Source organism: Octopus bimaculoides, chromosome 14 (assembly GCF_046866305.1).
Source record: "Octopus bimaculoides isolate indiv1 chromosome 14, ASM4686630v1, whole genome shotgun sequence".
Taxonomy (NCBI): domain Eukaryota; kingdom Metazoa; phylum Mollusca; class Cephalopoda; order Octopoda; family Octopodidae; genus Octopus; species Octopus bimaculoides.
Genome location: NC_142941.1, coordinates 56,481,255 through 56,493,454, shown reverse-complemented (window position 1 = coordinate 56,493,454; position 12,200 = coordinate 56,481,255). Strand labels below are relative to the sequence as shown.

The following is a 12,200-nucleotide window of genomic DNA, read 5'->3' as shown; positions in this document are numbered from 1 at the left end:
TTGAGCAACGACATTTTAGCCATGACCATGCTGTCTTCTTTTTATTTGTCATTATATCTAGGACCTTGTTATTTATCCTCTCAATAAGAAACCTCTACTCAGCCACTTGACCCAACAAGAACAGCACTCAATTCTCCCTCAAATCATATCTTGCTGTCTTAGAACGGGAGTATCCTTAAGCAAAGACCATGACTTTGTTTGCTTCATTTTGATAAACTTGACAAAGGGGCAACTCCCACAAGAAAACAAAAAAAATTAACCCCTTAGTTTCTACTGGTTCTTCACAGTTAGATGTTTAATGGTAGAAAGAAGCAGAAAACATCATGTCTTACGGAAAATGGGCAACATAGAGAAATAGATACAAATTGTGGAGAAGGAATAGTCAAATCGCTCCATTACTTGACTGGGAGTGTATTTTATTGACCCCAGAGGAATGAAAGGCAAAGTTGACTTTGGCACAATTTGAACTCAGAACATAAAGAGTTGACAGAAATATTGATATCAACTTTTGGCACAAGGCCAGCAAGCTCAAGGAGGGGAGTAAATTGATTACATCAACCCCAATGCTCAACTGGTACTTATTTTATCAACACTGATAGGATGAAAGACAAAGTTGACCTTAGTGGAATTTGAACTAAGAACGTAAAGACAAACGAAAATGTCACTGAATATTTTATCTGGTGTGCTAACGGATTCTGCCACTTCATTAACTTCAGAACTGAAAGAAATATTGCAAGGCATTTAGTCAAATGCTCTAATGATTCCGGTACCCTAAGCTGAACTCAAACTTTAAAAAAAATTTTCATGATAGGTGATGTTAATAGTGATGTTCTATCTGTTTACTGCTAACCAACTGACCTTGTCCTAGTAAACATTGAAGTCATGCATTTTTTTCCTATTTTTTTCAGATGTCTTTCCAAAGAGCTGCTCGTACAGATAAAGGTGTGTCTGCTGTTGGACAAGTTGTTTCACTGAAGATAAGTATCCGAACTGTATTATTGTGTTATTTAAATTTTATGCCTCATTACACTTCTAATTAGTCATGCCAGCTCCAGGTGAAAGATACCAATGTTGGCTGCGCATGAAAAGCCCCTGTGTTGCTGCTATGTGAAGACCATCTGTGCTTGTACCACAGAAAAAGCACTCATGTCAGTACCTTGTAAAAAGTACCCTTGCTGATTTCATGTCATGAGTACCCATGTTGCTGTCACATATAAAGTACCTGTGATGGCACCATGTAAAAGCAACCAGTACACTCTGTAAAGTGGTTGGCGTTAGGAAGGGTATCCAGCCATAGAAACCATTCCAAAACAGACAATTGGGGACAAATGCAGCTCTCCAGCTTGTCAGCCCCTGTTGAACCATCCGACCCCTGCCATCCTGATACGGACACAACACAGGCTACACTTTTAGATTTTTTGGATAAAGTTTTCAGAAATAACCCAATAACTTTACCATTAATTCTGTGAAATATTCTCAGGTCCTGTTAGTACCTATTAATCTCAGTCACAAGGAATTTGACAGCCCATGGCTATCATAGACGTTTTCAGATATTTGTGTTTGTAGTAGAATTGCAGAATACATTCAAATGGTGAGAGACATTTCCTTTTGGCTCACATTTGCTAACTTTGCTCAAGTCAAATATTCCTGTTAAGAAAATGGCAGTTTGTATGTTGGGGTACACATCATACTTAGAGGCTTTGCTTTATTGCTTAATGTCTTTTTATATTTCTTTTATTTACATGTTGATAAATGTGGATAATTTGATTGATCGACTCAATGAGACACTTCCAACACAGATCAGAATCTTGGGTAAGTCAGTCTTTTAAATGATTTTAAATCTCTTGTCTTGTGGTTTTCTCTTTCTCCTGTTTGTTTTATGGTTTTATTATTTATTGTTTGGTATGGATAAAAAAAAAAAAAAGAGCCTTCTGATGGGAAATGAATGAAATTTATTTATTCATCATCACCATCATCATTTTTTAACATTTACTTTTCCATGCTTGCATGGGCCAGACAGTGGTGCATTGAGCAGAGTTTCTATGACCAGGTACCCTTCTTGTTACCAGTCCCTGCTTATTTCCAAGCACGGTAATAATCTCTCAGTCTATGGAACAACAAACAGCCTGGACATGCTTGTATGGTAGACTGTCAGTAAACAACACCATCAGACCATCCAGAGGCCATTACTTACAAACCAGCAAACATACACAAGGGATATACAAACTTACAGACACACATGCACATACACACACACATACATACACATATGACAGGCTTCTTTCAATTTCCATCTTGCAAACCCACAGACAAATCTTTGTTAGGCTGGGAACTATAGTAGAAGATACTTGCTCAAAATGCCACGCATTGGGATTGAAACCGTGTGGTTGGGAAGCAAACTTCCTTACTACACTGCCTTGCTTGCACCTATCTTGCTTTCTACAATTTGCTTTCTAAACAGAATTTCTAAATCAAAATGGAAAGAGATAACATTTGAGCTGATAGCGAGTCAACTGGTTTATTGTATCAATTCTAATTTTCTCTTGTGTCTTTCATTTTTGTAGGCATGCTGCGTACGACAAATTCTTTCAACAGTAAGAACCATTGTTCACATCGTACATACATTTATGTGATGCCAACGTTTGCACTGACTCCTGTAGAAGAGGTATGTATGTTGAAAATTGCATCTTTTCTTTTGCAATATTTGTTATTTAACCCTTTTGTTACCAACCTGGCTAAAACCAGCTCTGGTTCTGTAGTACAAATGTCTTATTTTCATAAGTTTTGAATTAAAATTTTCCACCAAACCTTAGTCACAATTTATGTTCCTAACACTAGCCTAATGACAACTAAGTTATTTTACTAAATTCTTTGTTATATATATATATATATATATAGTTTACATTTTCTTTTTTATGTTTTATTTTATTGTTTAAATTCTAAATGTTTTTTTTTCTTTCTTTCATTCCAGAATGTTGTTTTAGATTACAGAATAGATGGTAAGCTACCTGAAAAATATTTCCTTTCTGTCATTGAACTTTGAATTATGAAGTGGGTTAGATGTCCTGTTGCTGTTAGGATTATGTCCTAACACAACAAAACACGACCCTAATTCATAGTATATTCTCATAGTAAGATAAAGAATTGACAGTTCATATTCTGTAACTTGACTTCCTTCTCTCTCTCAATGGCCATTCCACCTCATTGTATGGGGCTGGCAGCACTATTAAGAAAAGTTCCACAAGTGCTTTTTGTTGGACTGCAATTTTTTAATTTAATGCCTTAAGTGAAGTTAACTTAGAGTAGACTGATGTGATGGCAGATTAAATCTTTTGATATCAACCTGTCTGAGACCATCCTTGGTCTTATAATACAAGCTTCCTGTTAAAAGCTTTCAGCATTCAAATTACTCAGTCAGATGTAAAGCTTATTCACATTGTTTTGAATTAATTATGCATCATCTCATAACTTTGAGATTTTGAAGATGTGATTGTTTATTTGTAGAACGACTTTGTAGGGAAGGTGTGAGAGGCCAGATCTGTTCAGTTTGAACATAAAACAGGTTGAATATTTGGGTATAGTTGTAACAATAGTGGTTGTATAATGATGATGATGATGATGATGGTGGTGGCGGTGATGGTACAGCAGTAATAATAGTGGTTGTATGATGATGATAGTGGTGGTAGTAGTGATGAATATAAAGATGGTGGTGGTGATGATGGTATAGTCGTAACAGTAGTGGTTGTATGATGATGATGATGATCATGGAGTGATGATGGTTATGTTAAGCCTAAAACTCCTATTTCTCTATATTTCAGAAAGCAAATTGGATGAGCTGAACAGCGTTTTAAGTTTGTTTAAGGGAACACATAATTTCCATAATTTCACCTCTGGACGGTAAGACATCCTCTCTTTTTTTCTTTCTTTCTTTCTTTCCTTTTGCTTATTCTCCTCCCCCTCATCCTCTCACTTTTTCCTCTTGTCTCTCTTTTTCTCTCATTCTTTCTGCCCACTTTCACTTCCTCTCTCATCTACCGTCTTCTTTCACACACATCCATTTTTTCTGTCTTCTCTCTCTCTCTCTCTCTATTCTTTTATTCTTTTACTTGTTTCAGTCATTTGACTGCAGCCATGCTGGAGCACTGCCTTTAGTTGAGCAAATCAACCCCAGGACTTATTCTTTGTAAGCCTAGTACTTACTCTATCGGTCTCTTTTGCTAAACCGCTAAGTTATAGGGACTTAAACACACCAGCATTGATTGTCAAGTGATGTTGGAAGGGACAAACACACAGACAAATACATACACACACATACATACATACATGTATCATCATCATCGTTTTATATCTGCTTTCCATGCTGGCATGGGTTTGACGGAGGACTGGTGAGCCGGAGGCTGCACCAGGCTCAATCTGATCTGGCAAAGTTTCTACAGCTGAATGCCCTTCCTAATGCCAATCACTCTGAGAGTGTAGTGGGTGCTTTTACGTGCCACCGGCACGAGAGCCAGTCAGGCAGTACTGGCAACGACCACGCTCAAAAGGTGTTATTAAGTGTTACCTGCACGGGAGCCAGTCCGATGGCACTGGCAACGGCCATGCTCGAATGTTGTTTTTCACGTGCCACCAGCACATGCGCTGGTAAAGCGACGCTGGCAACAATCACGCTCGAATGGTGCTTTTCACGTGTCACCGGCACAGGAGCCAATCTGTGGCCCTGGCAACGATCACGCTTAGATGTGCTTTTAATGTTCCACTGGCATGAGTGCCAATCAGGCAGTACTGTCATCGGCCACGTCAGCGATTTTGATTTGTTTACACTTGCCTCAATAGGTCTTCGCAAGCAAGCCAAGTTCATTGTCCAATGAATGAGGGGTACTCATAAGTGGGTCGGTTACACCCCACGTTCAAATGTGCTTTTAACGTTCCACTGGCAGGAGTGCCAATCAAGCAGTACTGTCATCGGTCACGTCAGCAATTTTGATTTTGATTTCACTTGCCTTAATGTTTTCAGAAGCAAGGTTTGAGCTATGGTCTTACTTGGCTGCAGTTGCTGCCACTACTGCCACTACCGTGCACCACCACCACCACCACTGCTGAGGTGCTGCCACTACCGTGCACCACCACCACCACTGCTGAGGTGCTGCCACTACCGTGCACCACCACCACCACTGCTGAGGTGCTGCCACTACCGTGCACCACCACCACCACCACTGCTGAGGTGCTGCCACTACCGTGCACCACCACCACCACCACTGCTGAGGTGCTGCCACTACCGTGCACCACCACCACCACCACCACCATCAGTATTACTTGTTGCTATTGTTATTGTTGTGTAGCTGTACAATGTTGATAATGTTGCTCATTGATATTTATCTTTTCTCTCTCCCTCTCTCTCTCTCTCTCTCTTTCTCATCTTGTTTAGGAAATTCTCTGACCCAAGTGCCAACCGTTACATTATGGATTTTAAGGTAAGTTTTTCCCTAGTCTTTCAACATCTATTGTTTCTTCTACACACATCCACATATATACATACACACACATACAGATGCATACAGACAATTTATCATGGGATATAATTTGTATTTAAAAAAAAAATTCAATCATAAAATAAGAGTGCTGATTTAGCTGCTACTTCTAGCTGGTCAAGTAACTATTTAGAGTTCTTCCCTCTTTGGCTACATACCAGTAATATACAAGGGTTGATTGAATTGGTTCTACATTCTCCCACTGCCTTCCATGTAGTGCTCAATCAAAAAGAAATCCATAATTTTATCGATTTGATGCTTTATTTCTCCTTCCTCTTCTTCATATTTTCAGGCAGGAAAACCAGTGGTCATCGATGGTCTAGAGCTGGTCACTATCAGGATTCAAGGCCAAAGTTTTATGCTGCATCACATTCGTAAAATGATCGGTATGCTATTTACATATTTACATGTTTCCATTGTTGATATTCTCTTGTTGTTGTGTTGCTGTTTTTGTTGTTGTTGTTATGTTGGTGGCACTGTCTGATCTAGCAGACCTATGGTCAAAAATGCATCATCCTTGACTCCCACATGTCTTATTTTTCTGGTATAAATATATCAAAGACAAAAGAGCAGTGATTCAGCAGTCATTAGGGTGTCAGATAGAATGCTTTACCAAGGGGTTGCTAAGCAGCCTTCTTAACCACACACCTGTACCCACACCTATATATTGATTTATTTTTGTCTTTTCCAGGTTTATCAATAGCCATTGTTCGAGGATTTTGTGGGAAGGATGTCATTGATCTTGCATGGAAGGCTGAGAAAGTAAGTCGAGCTTCTTCTACTTGCTTTTGTTGTTGTTTTTGCTGTTGCTACTGTTAAGGCTGCAAGTCATCTCAAGTGATAGTGGGGGATATTTTTTTGAGAGAATTTTGACAGTTATTTCTAGCAAGTCAGACTACCATGTAATAATGTAATAAAGACGAGACTGAACTTAGATGTGGCTGTGTGGGAATATAAATGCAGATGTGTAAAAAGCACCATCCGAACGTGGCCGATGTCAGTACGCCCTGAGTGGCACGAAAAAGCACCAACCGAATGTGGCTGATGCCACTACCCCCTGACTGGCTCTCGTGCTGGTGGCACGTAAAAAGCACTATCCGAAGGTGATCGATGCCAGGCCCAACTGACTGGTTCCTGTGCCGGTGGCATGTAAAAAGCACCCACTACACACTCGGAGTGGTTGGCGTTAGGAAGGGCATCCAGCTGTAGAAACTCTGCCAGATCAGATTGGAGCCTGGTGTAGCCATCTGGTTCGCCAGTCCTCAGTCAAATCGTCCAACCCATGCTAGCATGGAAAGCGGACATTAAACGATAATGATGATGATGGTTCTTCTCAAGCACGGCATAATGCCAAATGGACTTGGTCATTGCCTTGTTGAGGCCCAACACTTGAAGCCCAGTGTAATTTAAAATGGTCTCGGCCCTTGCTCCCATGGGGCCCAACACTCAAAAGGTGCTTTTATATGCCACCGACACAGGTGCCATTTGCGTGACAGTGGTATCTGCCATAACTGCAAGTTTACTTGGCTTGATGGGTCTTCTTCTCAAGCACAACATATGTATGTATTTATATCATTGGTTTATCTCTAGTGTTGTGTTTTGTCTTTGATCAAGTAATGGAGTATGGAACCATTGAATGATGACAAGATATTTTGAAAATGAAATTATGTGTTTGAACTGTTAAAACAACATGTTACTTATTTTCAAAATTTTTTCTTTACAGGTTGATGTTCCCAAAGCACCAGGATTGGGCCTTGTTCTAGAAAGGGTAAAGATTTTCTTTTTCTACCTATATTTTCTTGCTATGGTCTGTGTATGTAGCACTTTAACCTTTTGTGATACATGGTGTTTTGGTATGTGTAGCCAAAAAGACCCAAATTTCTTTCTGTTGAGATTGAAATTGATGGGTGCATATAGAAAACAATGGATAAAGTGCTTAAAACTATCAGCTCATTAAGAATGAAATGTCTGATTTTCTTATGCACCAAGTTTGACAGTTGTCATCTCTAATGTTTTATCCTGACAGTTCTTTGTTTTACAACATTGAAGAGTTACATCATCATTTGAATTTGCTTCAGAAAGAGGACTATGTTTGTGATGGTTAGTTGGGGTGGGGGCACTAGGAATATGGCTTGGATGTCAAGTGGGTGGCAACCTGAAAAAGTCTGAGAACCAATGGTTTAAAGCATTAGTTATGTACATTGTCCTTTCCATACATTTTCAATAATTTTAATAACATTATCACAATGGAAAGACCAAAATAGACTGCAAATCATGATGATTATGATGATTTAATGTCATCTTCCATGTTGGCATAGGTTAGATGGTTTGATAGGATCTGACAAATTAGGGACTCCTTTTAGTCCTGTCTTTCTGAGAATTTACCAGATTCTCTGGGGCTGGTGTCACAAGAATAATTACCCAGTTGACTCCATATATTTACTAAATTCTTCATTGCTTTCACATTTAATTGAAATGAAGTTATTGTTTTCATTGCATTTTTCATCAGAAATTTGGTAACAAAAAGGGGTTAACAAGCGTTTGAGTGGAATTAACTTCAGATTTGAGTGAAATATAAGTTGAGGAAGCTACTTGATAACAAAACATTAATTCATGTATGTTGTGTTAAAGTTTTATAACTGAATGTCATTGGTGTAAAATTGGTGTGATTTAATATTTGTCTTTTCTGGTTCTTCTATCTAGTTGCATTATAATGGTTACAATAAACGGTTTGGCAATGATGGCATCCATGAACCTTTAGTATGGGATAAATATGATGTAAGTACGACTTCATGTTTTCACTATTATCATGACATAATCTCTCTCTCTCTTTCTCTCTCTCTCTATATATATATATATGTATATATATATATGTATATATATATATATATATTATATGTGTGTGTTATCAACATTGATAATACAGTTTCATTATTTATGTCTTTCTAATATACTCTGTGATTAATGTACCTAAATGAATTAGTGATCATTCACAATTTACAATGTGTACCTGTCACCTATATATATATATATATATATATATATATATATATATAATACATACACATGCACACACTTTATTTGTGGATTAAGGCTACCATTGGTTTCATGTAAAAGAAGCCCTTAATGTTTATCGAGCCTGTCACATGGAACATTGGTTTTTGTCTTCACTTTGGATTAAAGCAAAAAAAAAAAAAATCACGTGCACAATAAAAATAATGTGATTTTACGTGACTTTCAGATTAAAACACAAAAGACATAAAATTATAAAAATCACTTGGTGAGGTCAGTTTTGGCAAGGTTTTTTACAGCTGGATGCCCTTCCAAACACCAACCACTTTACAATGTGGACTGGGTGCTTTTAAGTGGCATCTGCATTGATAGGGTCACCAAGTACTTGTGAGACAACACACACACACACAATGGTTTTTCTGCACTCTTAGTCTACCAAATTCCGGCAAAAAGCCTCTGGCTACAGTAAAAAGCATTTAGTCAAGGTGCTGTGTTGTAGGATTGAACTTGAAACCATGTACTTAAGAAGCAAAATACTTAACAGTACAGCCACACCTCTGCCAGTTAACTTAGATATTTATAAATTTTTTTTTCTTAAACACAAAGGAAATAATCTGAAAAATTACGATCATATTAGGAATCCTTTTGTTTTTCTTCTTTCAAGAATCCTTATTCATGTTATTCTTCTTATTTTCTTTCTTAGGAGCAAATGGAGAACTTTAAAGAAGAATTTATCATGAAAAACATCGTTGAGAAGGAGAAAGAAGACAAATCGTATCCTTAAATTCTTTACTAACTTTGACCTCTATGACAACCAATACATGTGTGTTCTAGAAATTTTGTGACGTTGTTGTTGTTGATAATGTTGATGTTGTAAAGAGGGAGTTAATGAAAAAAGAAAAAAGGCCCCTGCCTATTGTTGTTATTGTTGAACTCAAGTGGGCCCTTGTCAGAGCAGACTTATGATTTCAAGATGTTTCAGCCATCACCTTCTTGTCTTCTTTTCAAATAGATTATTTCTAGGGGTTCATTATAGCGTTATTCTTTTTTCTTCAAGATGTTAGGATGTAATTTGAGAGAATTTTGGCTGCTATTTCTAACAAGTTGAATGATTGAACAGAGGACCCTTCATTAGCTCATTATGTTCAGCAGCATCAGCAGCTGTTGTTATTGTTTGGACCATGGTCAATCCTGAATGGGCTGATCTGAATGGGCTGATCTTTAGGACGTTTATTGCTTAGTCATAATTGGGAATCTTCAAGTAAGGGACATAACTCTAGGCGTTTCAAGTTGAGTGAATCGTATAAAACCTTTCTCATTGGTTCATGTGTGTGTGTGTTGCACGTGTGTGATGTAGTGTGTAGTTAGTCTTCCTTTCGTGTTAGTGTAAAATCTTCCTTGACTCTTTATCCTCTCAGCCTCTTCAACTGGCTGCCTTGCCTCCATCATCACTACTACAAGGCTCATGTTGGCCCCATTGCTGGGAAGTCGTCACTCCACCATGCGATGCGGAAACTGTATAAGTTAGAGAAAGCAAAGTTAGACGTTGCACAACCAGCATGAAAGGAAACAGAGGTGGGGGACGGGGGTGGGGTGGGTAGGAGAGAAGACGAAGAAGAGAAAGAGAATAAGAATAGGATAACATCTCAAGAAATAACAAACAAACAAACAAACAGAAAAACACGTTTATGTTTTAAATAATTGAGAGACAATACCAGCATGAGAGAAAAAATAAAATCAATAATTAGTGTTGATATACAGGGTTGGCCATAAGTCCCCCGACAGTAAATCAAAATTCCATAAATACTTTCTGTAATTCTGTCTTGACTCGAATGGAAAAATGTGTCGCTCAAGAAGGACTTCAGTTTGAACAATTTTCATGATGTTTTATATTTAGATGCTTTTATTAAATTCAGTCAGTTGTTATATAGCTTCATATACGAGAAGGTGCTGGAAAGTTCCTGGCTTTGGGTAAAAGAAAATACAGGAGAATCAGTTAATTATGATTTTATCCGATATATTCCCCTCTCAGATTCACACACTTATTGCAGTGATCCTACAGTTTTTCTAAGCCTTGTAAAAGAACTTGGAAGGTTGGGTCTCCAACCATGCCTTCCATGATACCCTTGACGCCAGGAACTTTGTAGTATTCCCTCATATGATAATTATAAGGTGAAGACTACAAATTATTTTGGTAAATAAATGGTTAATGTTATTTTATGTGTCTGACAAATTTCTTTGTTTTTGTTGTTACTTGATGAGTCAGTGAGGAGAAGTGCCTGTGGCTTTTGCAAGTTCTCCTACACGGGGAGATTGGTGTTAATATTCCCCTTTAGCTTTTGTGTGCAAATAAACTGTATTACATATCTGTAGCCAGAGGTTATAGAGATGTGTTGTGTAATTGAATGTATGTGTGTGTATAGATATGTGTGTTTGTGTGCACATGTGTGTGTGTGTATTTAAGATATATTACACATGTCTATTATCATCGGCCAGTATCTTTTTGAGCTTCTGTTTCTTTTTAAAATTTTGATTTTTTACCTAGCGTTCCTTAACAAGCTTCCAGAATGCTTAATTGGCTTGTCAGTTTACACAACCACACCTTCGGTTACGTGGACGACGAAGGTAAACGGTTAGCTACGGCTATATATGGGGCACAGCAGAACCTGAAAACAGCAGAAGCTAATTCTCTAAGCAGTGTAAGTTTGTCAGATATTTCAACTAGATTGAGGCTTACCGTGCAGTGGGACTGAACCTGAAGCTACATGGTTGTAAAGCAAGTTTTTTTTAACCACTCGGCCATGTCTGCACATGGAATAAAAAAAAAAAGAGAAAATCTTTTCCTTCGTTGCAACTAGGAAATTTTGGATTTGTCATTGTTGTCATCATCACAATCATCATCATCATTACCCCCCCCTACTACTGCCCCCTCCCAGCAGCAAGCTTTGAACATTTTGACCATCTTTTTCTTTCCGTTCTTCTTCTTCTTCAGGGACCAGCAGATGCTAATGAAAATACTGGGACTAACACAACAAATGACAGAACAGACACTACTACTACTACTACTACTACTACTACTGCAGACACAGCTACTGAAGCGGCCCCTACTACTACTACAACTGCCACAGATACTACTACTACTACTACTACTACTACTACTATTACTACTGATACATTTGGTGACGATGAAGTTGAGCAGAAAGTTACTGAGTCACTGAGAAAGCTTTCATAATAATAATGATAATAATAATAACAACAACAGTAGTAGTAACAATCATAAGGATAATCATATAATGATGGTGATGATGATTTGTAAAAAAGACTTACTGGAAAAAGGAAAAAAAAAACCTGAATCATTAAAAATTGTTTTTTAAAAAAATATTTTCTTCATAAATTTTAAAGGACAAATTTTGTGTTGGGATTCATTTTAGTTTTTAAAAATCTTTATCGTTTTAGTTCAGTGGTTCTTAACCTGGGTTTTTATGACCCTTGAGGGGGTCATATAAGATTTTGTTGTTAGAATTTATAAATTTTAGGTGCGGGTGTGGTTATAGGCGCAGGTCTGGCTGTGTTGTATGAAGTTTGCTTCCAAACCACGTGGTTGTGGGTTCAGACCCACTGTGTAGCATCTTGGACGAGTGTCTTCTATTATAACCCTCG

The 12,200-nt window shown here is 37.8% G+C and overlaps 1 protein-coding gene across 5 annotated transcripts in view; it reads left to right on the top strand.

Annotated features, from left to right (window-relative positions):
- The window catches only part of LOC106874737 (pseudouridylate synthase 1 homolog), a 29,791-nt gene extending 17,843 nt beyond the window's left edge, over window positions 1-11,948 (top strand). For 4 of the 5 annotated variants that reach the window (XM_089363008.1, XM_089363007.1, XM_089363009.1 and 1 more), the window contains exons 7-19: window positions 909-979; window positions 1,745-1,812; window positions 2,565-2,665; window positions 2,972-2,999; window positions 3,819-3,897; window positions 5,426-5,471; window positions 5,821-5,914; window positions 6,220-6,290; window positions 7,252-7,296; window positions 8,232-8,306; window positions 9,244-9,314; window positions 11,107-11,239; window positions 11,533-11,948. In XM_089363008.1, the coding sequence (XP_089219134.1) occupies window positions 909-979; window positions 1,745-1,812; window positions 2,565-2,665; window positions 2,972-2,999; window positions 3,819-3,897; window positions 5,426-5,471; window positions 5,821-5,914; window positions 6,220-6,290; window positions 7,252-7,296; window positions 8,232-8,306; window positions 9,244-9,314; window positions 11,107-11,239; window positions 11,533-11,772 (1,122 nt within the window). In that variant the 3' untranslated portion in view covers window positions 11,773-11,948. Of the gene's footprint in view, window positions 1-908; window positions 980-1,744; window positions 1,813-2,564; window positions 2,666-2,971; window positions 3,000-3,818; window positions 3,898-5,425; window positions 5,472-5,820; window positions 5,915-6,219; window positions 6,291-7,251; window positions 7,297-8,231; window positions 8,307-9,243; window positions 9,315-9,958; window positions 10,756-11,106; window positions 11,240-11,532 lie in introns of those variants that run through there. The other variant, XM_089363011.1, reaches the window with a different exon arrangement.
- Window positions 11,949-12,200: the final 252 nt, after the last annotated feature.